Source organism: Hyperolius riggenbachi, chromosome 1 (assembly GCF_040937935.1).
Source record: "Hyperolius riggenbachi isolate aHypRig1 chromosome 1, aHypRig1.pri, whole genome shotgun sequence".
Lineage (NCBI taxonomy): Eukaryota > Metazoa > Chordata > Amphibia > Anura > Hyperoliidae > Hyperolius > Hyperolius riggenbachi.
In genome coordinates this window covers 362,324,827-362,338,365 of record NC_090646.1, presented here as the reverse complement: position 1 = coordinate 362,338,365, position 13,539 = coordinate 362,324,827, and the positions used below count along the sequence as shown (strand labels likewise).

The 13,539-nt window shown below is 44.8% G+C and overlaps 1 protein-coding gene across 3 annotated transcripts in view; it reads left to right on the top strand.

Annotated features, from left to right (window-relative positions):
* MELK (maternal embryonic leucine zipper kinase) overlaps positions 1 to 13,539 on the top strand; it is an 86,445-nt gene that overhangs the window by 30,284 nt on the left and 42,622 nt on the right. For all 3 annotated transcript variants that reach the window (XM_068271313.1, XM_068271311.1, XM_068271310.1), the window contains 3 exons: positions 1,079 to 1,177; positions 2,667 to 2,753; positions 9,133 to 9,261. In XM_068271313.1, coding sequence (XP_068127414.1) covers positions 1,079 to 1,177; positions 2,667 to 2,753; positions 9,133 to 9,261 — 315 coding nt within the window. The remainder of the gene's footprint in view (positions 1 to 1,078; positions 1,178 to 2,666; positions 2,754 to 9,132; positions 9,262 to 13,539) is intronic.

Genomic DNA, 13,539 nt, shown 5'->3' with positions numbered 1-13,539 from the left:
ATACCGCTATGCGAATCGCATACAATGTATTTAATAGGAAATTCGCATGAGGTTTGTGTATGCGAATTTTCATGCGAATTCGCATAGAAACAATGGAAAAGCACACCAGCACTGCCATGGTTAAATTCGCATGCATCATCATCCATGCGAATTTGTGTGCGAATTCGCATGAAAATTCGCATCCGCATGCGAATTTTTCCGCGGCGATTTGTACCGCACAAGTGGAAATGCAGCCTCATATCTACAGATCCACCATACACACCTTGTTTAACAGACATTCATCTGCTGATCAGACAATCCATCTGCAGATCTGAAAATCCATCCTGGTGGATCTGATCTGCAGATGAATGTCTGTTAAACAAGGTGTGTATGAGGATCTGCAGATATCAGACTATGAATGCATTTTGCAGGAACGGATCTTTTGCAGGAACGGATCTTTTGCAGATACTGATCTGTTGCATGTGTACAGCATCTTTGTGTGCAGCATCTTGCAAAGATTTCTATCTGATGGGGAGTTCAGCTCAATAGAATAGACTGTGAAGGTATGGCTCTCATACTACATGGAAGGGGGTAAAATTGGTCTGTGATCTTTCATTTTCAAAAGACTATGGACTGATGTGTGTATGTACCCTTAGATGCAACATACACTACATAATATAGACCTATGACTATGGTAGGGATTAGGTTGTGAGCTCCACTGAGGGACAGTTAGTGACACGACAATATATACTCTGTGCAGCGCTGCAGAAGATGTCGGTGCTATATAAATAATAATAATTATTGTAAACTGAATACCTCACCTAGGTGAAAATGGCAGTTTTTATAATTTGAATTGGTTTCAGCTTCAGAATTATTTACCTGATATTTATTTTACCTGCGAGACACAACCTGGCAAACTTTTTTTGCATAAATTTGTGAGATATTAATGACTCTACCCCACCATGTGACAGCTGCATATGCATAGCTCTGCCTCCTGCTCAGTGACATACTCCTTCCTGCACAGGAGTATTATACAGATCTGGTTTAAACATCACCAAGGGTTAATTATAATTCCCTAATTCTATTTATTTTCTTATAGGTGGATCCCAAGAGAAGAATATCAGTGAAGCATCTTTTAAACCACCCTTGGCTTTTGCAGGGTTATAACTGTCCTGTGGAATGGTATAGTAAATGCCCTGTAAGTGTTTTGTAATGTGGGCAGCTGAGATATATACATTCTTCAGGAACAGGGGGGAAAAGTTTTTGAAATGTTAATGTTTGTTGTAGAGACTATTATCTTCGCCCCAGAATTGCTAATCTTGTCAAAATCAAGGGCCTGATATGTTGTCAGAACTGCCTGCCAGCACGGGCACGGTTTTTCCTTATGCCTCCATGTCAGCACAGTGAAAATGACTGTTAAGTATACAATTTTCCGGTTTAGTCCCTTAGGGCTTATCACTACCTTAAGGGCCCATTTCCACTATCGCGAATTCGCATGCGTTTTTCGCATGAAAATTCGCATAGCAATACAAGTGAATGGTACTGTTTCCACTTGTCAGGATTCCTTTGCGTTTTTCTTTTCAGAAAAAATTTGCATGGCAGAGCCATCAGAATTCGCATACCGCTATGCGAATCGCATACAATGTATTTAATAGGAAATTCGCATGAGGTTTGCGTATGCGAATTTTCATGCGAATTCGCATAGAAACGATGGATTCGCATGACAATTCGCATAAAAATTCATAGACCCGCATGCGAAATTCGCTTCTGCATGCAAATTTTTACCGCGGCGATTTGCACCGCACAAGTGGAAACGCAGTCTAAGCCTTATAAGGACTTGTTGGCCAGGAGGCATCAGGACTTTTTCCCTTGGTCGACAGTGCAGAGCTGAGGCTTTGCAGATGTGTTGCTAGCCTCCAGGCTTGTAGACTCGTACTGTTGCATTGTGTTGGAGAGGGAGAGCTCGGCCAAGTATATCAGCCAGGTGGATCATCCAACGACGTGCCAAGGGTGCTGCTGTACGCGTTAATGCTCACCATAGTCTGTCTTTATCAGCCATCTTGACCCAAGTTTACCCTACCCATGTGTACATAGCTTTTTGCTGCAAACAGACATTAAATGTGTTGCTCAAATCAACTGTGCAAATGTACTGTTATGGAGACGAGCACGTTTTTTGACTGTTTTGCCATTAATTTCAAGAATGGCATGCACTGAGGCCTGGTGCACACCAGAGGAGTTTTTCTGAGCGTTTTGAGTTTTTAAATCTGCTGCTAATGTTATCCTATGTGTATGTGCACACTGGAGCAATGAGGTTTTGTACAAAAAAACCCATAGCATTACATTGGGAAGAGCTTTTGAAACCTCTAGCGTTTGGACCAGGCCTTAGACAGCAACAAACCCTGCAACATAACTGTAGGTGTACTAAACACTGGTGCAACTTATATATATGAATCAATCTTAAAGGACTCCTGGTCTGCATACTCATTCTGTGTCATTTATTCAGCAAGTAGTAAATAGTTAGGATACGCACAAAAGCCAGACAAGTAGGATTTTCAAAAAATTTTTGCTTAATATGTAGATTGCCGGAACAGCTGATGTGAGTATATAATTCTGCTATAACTATGCTATGCATGAGTGCACAGTTAATATTAAAATTTCACTCTTATTTCCCTTTTATTCTCCCTCAGCTTGGCTACATGGATGAAGACTGTATTACAGAGATGTCTGTTTACTTCAAGCACAGTAAATCTACCACGTCAAACCTGATATGTGAGGTAACTCCCTTTTATATAGGTTTTTTTAAGGAATGTATTAAGGGAATACATACCAGTCTACTACTATTAAGGTAGCCATACACTGGTCGATTTGCTATTAGATCGACCAGCTGACAGATCCCTATCTGATCAGAGAGGGATCGTATGGCTGCCTTTACTGCAAACAGATTGTGAATCGATTTCAGCCTGAAACCGATCACAATCTGTGGAGCCGCCGCTGCCGCCTGTCCCCCCCCCCCCCCCCCCCCGCGCATACATTACCTGACGCTGGCTCCCGGGCATCTTCTCCGCATCTTCTCCACGCTGCACCCGCTCCATCCCGGCGCTTCCTGTGTCACTCCGTGACCAGGAAGTTCAAGTAGAGCGCCCTCTATTTGAACTTCCTGGTCACTGCAGTGACAGGAAGCGCCAGGATGGAGCGGGTGCAGCGCGGAGAAGATGCAGAGAAGACGCCCGGGAGCCAGCGTTAGGTAATGTATACCTGATCGGGTCGGCCGCCGCTAGCGACGCGCTCCCTACCCGCGGGCGATCGAGGGTAATTTCCCGCACGGCGCAATCGACGGACCGATCCGATTTCGGGAGGAAATCGGATCGGCGGGTGCATTTAGCGCGAACGATTGGCAGCAGATTCGATCCCAGGATCGAATCTGTTGTTGAAACGGCCGCGAATCGGGCCAGTGTATGGCCACCTTTAGCGTTTCAATGGATTACCTTTTCAGGGGGAAGGGGGATAAAAGAAAATCTTTGCTGAATATACCACATACTGTACTTTCCACAGTACATGTTCTGTATTCTCTTTCTATAGCAACCTCAGGCTCTTCAGCTTCAAAATTCTAATAGCCATATGAAGGAGCTTTGTGTTTAATTGATTAACTTGGGGCTTAATTGTTAAACCGGAAAAGCTAGCACTCAGCTATAAAGTTTCTAGTCCCTTCCCCACCTCTTAAAGACAAAGTGGTGATAAACTGGTGAAACAGCCATGGCTTTATGCTTGTACAGATCTTTAAGGCCCCTTTCATACTTACTGCATCATGTTGCGGTACTCTTCCTTGCCGCTTCCCTGCCGAAGATCGTCGCAGTGGCCATTGAAGTCAATGAGGCATGACCTACTGCCTGCAGTGCAATGTAACGGAAGCACTCCAGGCATTATCGGGCACCAAAAACAAACAACGCGATTCTTGGGTTTAGTTCACTTCCTTAGGTTAAAGCAGTAGGATCAGCCATACTATGCCAGGGAAAAAAAGACATATCTAAGTAGATAAATACTTGATCTATTTACATAACACATGTATTATACTGTCCACGTTTTGATTTCAGTGAATGTTTTATATAGTAAATGACGAGAATTCTGTTCCTGGTGGGTGCCATGTCTTTTGCCCACAGTTAAGGCTAACTCGTGATGTCATTTCTGCCCTTTACTTTTTTTCTTGTCTCCTCCAATCGCTGAGTCGCCTCAGCCTTGCTTGTAAACACAAGTGAGTAGGGGATTAGGTTTCAGATAAGGAGCTGGCAGGGAAATAAAGGGAAGAGGAGGAATAGATTATAGATAAAAAGGACCCCCAGCATGCAATTCTTTGGCACGACTACTAAAGGGCCAGTGCTCCTTAAGTATGTGATAACTCCAAATCATGACAGCAGAAAACGTTGTGAATGCAGGATTAGCATCTTTATCACTTAACCCACTCAGACCAGTTGCTGTTGAAATTTCATTTTTATGGTGACGATACCGCTTTAATAACACTGTTATTAACCTAAAGAAGTGGGGGAAACCCAAGAAATGCCTTGTGTTTTTGGTGCCCCATAAATTACCATACTCTTAAACCTCCATACTGAGGTAAGTTGGTATTTTGACACTCAAAGGAGCGCCTCTTTCCATCCTGTATTGTCTAGCCTTAGGCGTTATCTCTGCAACCAGTATCCAGTGAACATTTTCAATCGGCGTGTGACCCAAGTCTGGAAGAAGAATTTCCATCTGGGTGGAAACCGGTTTCTCCACATGCTCTACACAGTGGTTGCCTAAAAGCAACCGGCGGTTATATATAGTATTGTGCATTTATTTTCCCTTTTGTAAAAATACTGCACTATTGACGTGGCTGTGGAGTCGGAGCAATTTTTGGGTACCTGGATTGGGGGAAGGGGGGGTTTAATACTCCGACTCCTAAAATTTAAACTGTAATTCAAATAGAAAATATGATGAAATGTTATATTTCTCAGATAAGTCACCATAAATAATTTATATATACAGTAATAGCTGTGCTCAGTCCACAAAAATGAAACAAACCAATCAAAAAATAGTTACTTGTGCTGCTTCAATAAAACAGTCCCTATATTTTTAAAGTCAGACATACATATATATCTGATTGTGACTGTATGTGATGTGTATATGTTACGGCCAGAACCCGAAGTCTGGCCACTTCGGGTTCTGGCCAGTTAAAACGCGAAGTGGCCGTACACCTGCGGCCAATGTGAGAAATGAAAAGATCCCCGGACGCATAAATGCATTTTGTGGCAGTCTCGCTGCGGCCAAATGTAACCAAGGGGGTTGATTTAGTTAATTCACCTTGCGGCAATGTGAGAGGAAGCCGCCTCTTCGGCTCTGGCTCCTCCCCCTGCCCCTCTCCTCCGAAAGTTTGCCAGCCGGGGACGCGAGTGTCCCCAGACACGTTTGTAGCAGCAGGGCATCCTGCCGTTCGTTCCTGCAGAGCGAGTGCTGACAGAAGCGATGTCTGCAGCCTTCCCGCTCTGCCTGCCGCTACGAACGACTCTGGGGACACGCGTGTCCCCCGGCTGCCAAAGTTGCATAGGAGAGGGGGAGGAGGCAGAGCCGAAGGGACGGCTTCTTCTCACATTGCCGCAAGATGAATTAACTAAATCAACACCCATTGGATACATTTGGCCGCAGCAAGACGGCCACAAAATGCATTTATGCATCCGGGAATCTTTTCATTTCTCACATTGGCCGCAGGTGCAGGGCCTCTTCGCGTTTTGACTGGCCAGAACCCGAAGTGGCCAGACTTCAGTTTCTGGCCTTAACATATACACTATCATCTATGCTGTAAGAATAAAGCCTAATGTGTAGCTGTGTCACTAATAGAGATGGTCAATGAGATGGAAATCTGCACTGATGCTGGTTTATGCAAATGTATGCACTCCCTTTGCTCATGAAATCAAATAATTTGATGTGTTAAAATTTGGTTTGACTACGAATTAAAGGGTACCAGAGACGGATGAAAAGCAGTTTCATACATACCTGGGGCTATCTCCAGCCCCTTCATGCTAATCCAGTCGCATGTTCTTTGTCCTGTCTGTACCTTCTACTAGTACTCTTACCAAGGACTAGTTTTAGTCTTTGGGGGGGGGGGGGGGGGGAAGTACACAATGAAAACAAAGGCAAACAGGAGCACCAATATAGTGTGATACATAGATGAGATATGTAATGAAAAACCTAAAAGCTCACAAAAGCCTAGCAACCAGGGTACCGGTCGTGTGGATACCCATCTCCACTCTCAATTTCAGTACCTTCCAAAGGTATACATGGTCACTCCAAAAATAAGAAACCTGGATATAGATGGAGATATCCTAGGTGATCCCTTAGAATGGAGAGGCAACAAATTGGGAGGGAGGAGGCTCCTAAAAAAAGTATTGAAATTTTAAAAGCTGCTATGTGGCTTAGCTTAATAAAAGTCATCAGAAAATAGGATTCAACTATAATTAAAAACACTGTCTTTAGTTAAAACTAAAGAATGGATGGCCTGACCAAAGGACACTAATGCATCTTCCATAGTGCTTAGAGAACCTGAAGCAAAAGAAAAGTCTTTAATTTTTTTAATTTCCAATCCTACTTTCTTATTGAATGGTAATTCTATGCACCAACTTGCCCATAATATAGTCATTGTGCTGAAACACGGCAGAGGCTTGCCTGAAGTCCTTCCAAACTAGCCCCCACCTCGGTGGCCACCCCCAGTTTTGTTGCCAAGAACTAACCATGAGGGTGGCCACAGAAGCTGGGGGGGGGCTGGTTCGGAAAGACTTGAGGTTGTGGCTGTTTCACCAGTGGGGAGGGAGGGGTGGGGTATTGGGTCACGGCACCTTACCATGCAGGTGAGTTAAATTGATTTTGAATTTCTGAGCCTACTTGCTTAAATATTAAGTGCTTTTTCTATTGAACACACTTCAGGTGCTCTTTAAGCGTTATGAAAGTTAAATGTACTGTGGTCAGGCCATTCATTTTTTAGTCTTTATACCAACAGACAGTGGGCCATATGCAATTAACTTTTTCTCCTGAGTTTTCTCTTAGGTGATATTTTTACAACTTGTCATAAAATGCTGTTAAGTCACCAGCAAGCAAGAAAGTACTCAAAATAAATTTGATGATACTTTTTCACAAACTTTTGGGTGCTTTTTCAATTGTAAAATGCTGAATGATTTAGTTTATAGAGAAGTTGAAAATTATCTCCTAGGAGATGACTCAGGTGAAAAAATGAATTGCATATGGACCAATGTTTCTAATTAATACCTCAAGGAGAGAATATTATCTCCAGGCCATAGGATCTGGTGAACCATGACATTTACTGACTGCTCACTTAGTGTCTATTTTATTTATCCAAGGTCAGCTGGATAACCTAGTAAGGCTATTGCCTTTCATGTGAGATTTGAGCCTTTGACCAGGGGTCAATCCCGTCTCAAGCCAATACGTAAAACTGTATGGAGTCTTTGGGCAAGGCTCCCTAATAATCCTGGTCGCTTGTGGAGCAACCCATAAGTGGTTGGGGCTAAGCAGCCCCTAACTGCAGCTCTGGCTCTTTGAGTCTGCCAGGAGAAAAGTGCAATTTACACTCACCTAAAGGATTATTAGGAACACCATACTAATACAGTGTTTGACCCCCTTTCACCTTCAGAACTTAATTCTATGTGGCATTGATTCAGCAAGGTGCTGAAAGCATTCCTTAGAAATGTTGGCCCATATTGATAGGATAGCATCTTGCAGTTGATGAAGATTTGTGGGGTGCACATCCAGGGCACGAAGCTCCCGTTCCATCACATCCCAAAGATGCTCTATTGGGTTGAAATCTAGTGACTATGGGGGCCATTTTAGTACAGTGAACTCATTGTCATGTTCAAGAAACCAATTTGAAGTGATTCGAGCTTTGTGACCTGGTGCATTACCCTACTGGAAGCAGCCATCAGAGGATGGGTACATGGTGGTCATGAAGGGATGGACATGGTCTGAAACAATGCTCAGGTAGCCCGTGGCATTTAAAGGATGTCCAATTGGCACTAAGGGGCCTAAAAAGAAACCCTCCCCCACACCATTACACCACCACCACCAGCCTGCACAGTGGTTACAAGGCATGATGGATCCATGTTCTCATTCTTTTTATGCCAAATTCTTACTCTATCGAGACTCATCAGACCAGGCAACATTTTTCCAGTCTTCATCTGTCCAATTTTGGTGAGCTCATGCAAATTGTAGCCTCTTTTTCCTATTTGTAGTGGAGATGAGTGGTACCCGGTGGGGTCTTCTGTTGTAGCCCATCCGCCTCAAGGTTGTGCGTGTTGTGGCTTCACAAATGCTTTGCTGCATACCTCGGTTGTAACCTGTGGTTATTTCAGTCAACGTTGCTCTTCTATCAGCTTGAATCAGTCGGCCCATTCTCCTCTGACCTCTAGCAATCAACAAGGCATTTTCGCCCACAGGACTGCCGCATACTGGATGTTTTTCCCTTTTCACACCATTCTTTGTAAAACCTAGAAATGGTTGTGCGTGAAAATCCCAGTAACTGAGCAGATTGTGAAATACTCAGACTGGCCCATCTGGCACCAACCATGCCATGCTCAAAATTGCTTAAATCGCCTTTCTTTCCCATTCTGACATTGTTTGGAGTTCAGGAGATTGTCTTGACCAGGACCACACCCCTAAATGCATTGAAGCAACTGCCATGTGATTGGTTGATTAGATAATTGCATTAATGAGAAATTGAACAGGTCTTCCCTAATAATCCTTTAGGTGAGTGTAAATGTTCTGTCTATTTATTCCCTGCACCTCTTGGTGCCTTTATAATATCTCAAGGAGCACCACTAGGAGCTCAAAGGAAAGGTTTACCCTTTTTTTTCCTACTTGGAAATTGTTTCTTTTAACCCTTCCAATAAAGTTGCTTCAGCAGCAATTCTGTCCTTGTATCATCTTCTTGATAAAAATCAGTGCTGCTAATTGAGTACAGAGAATTTTATTTGTGAGTTTCTTTCTGATAGTATGAAAGCAGAGCCATCTCTCAAGTTGTACTGCTTCAGGTACTGTACATAAAGAAAAGGGAATTCCATAAGAACAAAATGTGACCATTTTGTGTTAAACAATAATTCATGCTTTATTACTTTTCAGTGGCTTTATGACCATACGACTGCCACATACTTACTACTTCAGGCCAAAAAAAGTCGGGGAAAAGCTGTTCGATTGTTGCGCTCTTCAGTTGCTGTGGAACCCTCTGTCTCAAGTTTTAAGGACCTTAGGGTGAGTGATTTCTTTTGTAAGTAACTTTGTGTCTCACTGTTAAATTTCCAGTATGTTTGCTGACACACCCCATCATAACACATCTAGAGCCTGTTACACACATCCAATCTTGATTGGGCAATGTTACCCCTTTTGTGTAGTATGAGGTCCTGCAGGTTTTGAATACTTTTGAACAGGTTGTGTAGGTAAGCTCTCATATTACATCGAAGTGGTACAATTGGCCAATTAAGATTGGATGTGTATGAAGTATAAGGCTACTTTCATGCTGGTACAAACCGTACATTGTGGTTTGTTGCATTGGGCAAGAATAGTTGCTTTGCTAAAGTGATGCATTTATACTGTTATGGTTCTGTTTACATCAGTGCATTGGAAGTGTGGTGTGATAGATCCATTGGGCATAATGCGATGCATGCAGTGAGTTACCACATAGTGCCAGTGTTAACAGTGAAGCATCTTTTCAATGTACTGTATGCGTCACACACAGGCATTATGTGCGATGCAATTCTTCCCGTGTTTGGATCCTGCTTTTCAATGGAACATGTTGCACCTCTGCAGTGTCAAAGTAGCCTAAGGGTGCATACACACATCCAGTTTTGTTAGACAAATTGCTTGCCAATTTTAGTAAGAGGGCCAACAGATGTTGAATACTGGTATATATATTATGTGCGTTGCACTGAACGCACAAAATCTCATTCCTGCACCTGTTGTGCAGTGTGAATGAGCCCTCAGAGAATCCTCTGGCCTGAAGCATTCTTGGTGAAATTCTCGTCACTGTCTTCAGGCAGGATTCCACACCCTTTTTTTTGGGGGGGGGGGGGGGGGCACATTGGGATGCAGTAAAAGGACAACACAACATGCCAGGCTGATTTCAGCCTGATTGCCCTTTTCTTTTTAGTTAAATTAGCCCCTCCCCATCCTTTTTAACTCTGTCTTGCGTGTCTTCCAGACCACGTGGGGGGGGGGGGGGGGAGCATACAGGCTGGAAGCGTCCCCATGTTTGCTGTTCTTGTGTCCAGTGGTTCTAGCGGGACCCCGGGCTCACTCTATTCTTTAGGCCAAGCAAGGCTGATATCAAAGGTAAGTATGGTGAAGATACTAGTCAGTAGCAGTGGTGGTGTCCGGCTGCTGTTTAGAATCCATGTTTCCTGCATGCGCACTTTTATGTTGCCGGTCCGGACTTCCTGGCTGTGGTTTACAGGAAGTTTCGGGTTGAAGAAATGTAGGCAGGCTCCTCCTCCTCATGGCTTCGGTGTCCTGCAGCGGGAATGCAGAAGTATCGTGCGGCAGGAATGGTATGCGCTGGTACAAATGCAGGGTGCAGTTAGACAAGGAAACTATTGCAGTTGCTTTGTTTGTGGTACCAGGAGGAGCTGGATGATATTTTGCCTCTCGAGGACCGCATAGTTAAACCCCCCTAAAGACCAGGCCATTTTTCAATAAACGGCCATGGCAGCTTTAAAGCCGCGCTGCAGGGCCGCACATGTCGGCACACAAGTCCTTTCCCACAACCCTTTTCTCCCCACCAACAGAGCTTGGTGGGGTCTAATCGCACCCCCCATGTTTACTTTTTTGGGGGGTTTGCAAATATTTATACTTTTTTAAATAAAAATGTAAACCTTTTTTTTTTCCCTTTATTTTGTGTACCCCCCTCCTTCCCCCTGCCAGCTTCAGCCTATGACAGCGGATCACCTCTGACCCCACAGAGGGTACAGTCCCCAGTACATCGCTGCCGTGGATCGCAGCGCTGTACAAGCTAATTAGACAGCGAGACTGCTCTCTAACAGTCTCCTAGCGGTGATGGCTGCTGGGAGGCTCTACCAAGCGGAGATGCGTGCGCAGCAGCACACGCGATCTACAGCAAAGCAAGCCACAAGAACTTTATGCAGATCGGCGTTAGGCGGTCCTGGGGCTGCCGCCGCAGCCACACCTATCGGCGTGACGCAGTCTGCTACAGGTTAAAGTGTACCAGACGATAGAACATAAAAGTTTTATACATACCTGGGCCTTCCTCCAGCCCCATACGCACGAATCGCTCCCACGCTGCTGTTCTCAGCCTTCTGTATTGCCGGTACTGGCTCCCGTAACTTTGGCCAGTCTGCACAAGAGAAGTGCGCTATCTACATATCTCATATGGGGCTGGAGGAAGCACCAGGTACAGTGCTATCCCCATAATTCGTACCCCTAGCAAAGTTTTACTTAGTTACAGCTTGGACTATTTGGAATGGTATAGAACTTTGGACTTTCCCACAGACTGTGACAGCTTGGGAAGGATAAATCGTGTTGGACTTGACACTTTTTACTCAAATGTAAATAAAAGCTGAGAAACGTGTATTTTTTTTTTTCTTTTTCTTGTTGGTTTTTTTTTCCCCCAGAGGGGACAGCCGAGTCTCACGGCTGTCCCCAGTACAGCACTGCCTTAGATCGCAGCGCTGTACATTGTAAATAGACAGTGGTTTCGCCGTCTAACAGTCTCCTAGCGGCGATCACCACTGGGAAACTGATGAATGAGTTCCGTCTTTCAAGCGGAGATGCCCGCGCAATCTCCTTCAAAACACACCCCAGGATTGCACGCCAATTGGCGTTAGGCGGTCCTGGGGCTGCTGCCAAGTTCACACCAGTTGGTGTCATGCGGTCTTTAAATTAGTTAACCGATACTCGACAGCAATATCCTAAGTTTAGTTAAAGAGACTAAAGCCAATAAAAATAGCGGTTTTTATTCACCACTCCTCTTCTGCAATATCAGCTAAAATGAATCTCTGCACGGCATAACAAGGTCTTTAGCCCCCCCCCCCCCCCCTCAAGCACACAAACCGCTCAAAGCAGCTAATTAGGTGTTAATATATAATAAAAAGCAGTTTGAATAAAATGCAATGGCAGGTTTCAGGGCAAGATAGACTACACTTTGGAAACTTGTAATTTGTAAACAGACAATATAACTTGTGCACAAAAGCAAATATGATAACTGTATGAGTAATAAAAAGTAGGAAAACACTTTTATTGAATGCTATGTCCAAGTTTCAGACCACTTTAAAGTGCATATGAGATGAAAAACTAACTGTAACAGGTAACTTGTCTATATATCGTCTCTAAAGTTTACACAGCAAATCTAGCTGCAAACAGCTTCAGCAGTATATGATTATTTTTCCCACAATCCTTCAGGGCAAAGGTGAGACGCAGCTCCTCCCAGGAACAGACAGCACTTCCCCTATAAAAAAGTCACATGGTTAGTCCACCCTCAGTGCTGTTTGTTCCTGCGTCCAGGCAGGTCGGCATCTCCCCTCTGGGTGAAGCCTGTGTGCTGGGCTGTAGGTGGATCCTTCTGGGTGGCTGAGACTGTGGTACTGAGGCAGTCTGGCCATGTGCCCCCGGCTGGAACTTTACTGGGGTTTGCCTACCTTTCTCTCCCGCTGCCAGGGAGAGCAAGTGTGGAAGGCGTGGGTTCCCCTTGGCGGCCTTGCGGCAGAGGAGCAGGACGGAGGTAAGCCAGCGGCCATGTGCAGCGTGGAGCGCATTGCAGCCATTAGGACGCTTGGCCGCGTCCGGATGCGTAATTTCCGGCGGGTATGCCGGATGTAGCAATTTGTAGAGCTGGTTCATTACTCCTTCTGAACCTCCGGTCCGCCCCTCAGCCAATTGTGGCAGGCCGAATATGTTTTTTAAAGGGGAGGCTGCGCAGGCCTGTTTGCACTGTTGCTCAGAGAGAGTTTGGTCCTGCGCTGGACATGAAAGTTTGGAGACATGTCAGACGCTGAGAGGATTGAGAGCAACCAGGCCGCCCAGAAGGTGAGATAATGGCTTCTCTTTCTGGGCTAAATGTGCTAAAGCTGTACAGAGTTACATGCCTTGTTGGTTTTGTTTGTTTGCAGGCCAAAACTGAGGCTGCTGCTAAAACTGCTGAGGCTGCTGCTGCAGATAAGCATAGGCTCCCACCTAATTATAAGAGATGTCCTTTGTGCAATTGTAAGCTAATGTTGCCCTATGCAAAGACTGTCAGTTGTGCATCGAGAGGGTTATGAGGGAGGAGCAGGGTCACTCTGTTCAGTATACATTGAGATCCTTTAGGCCCCGTTCACACTTGCGGTTTTGTAAAAACCGCACCGGATGTCCGGACCGCACCGCATCCGGACCGGACCTGATCCGTACGGTTCCTATCCGGATCCGGTCCGGATCCGGTCCATTTGCATCCGGTTTCCGTGCGGTGTGAACACGGTTGCGGTCCGGATCCGGTTTCTTCAGGAGATATACATCCTGTAAATACCTGGGGTCTGGGAGGTCAGC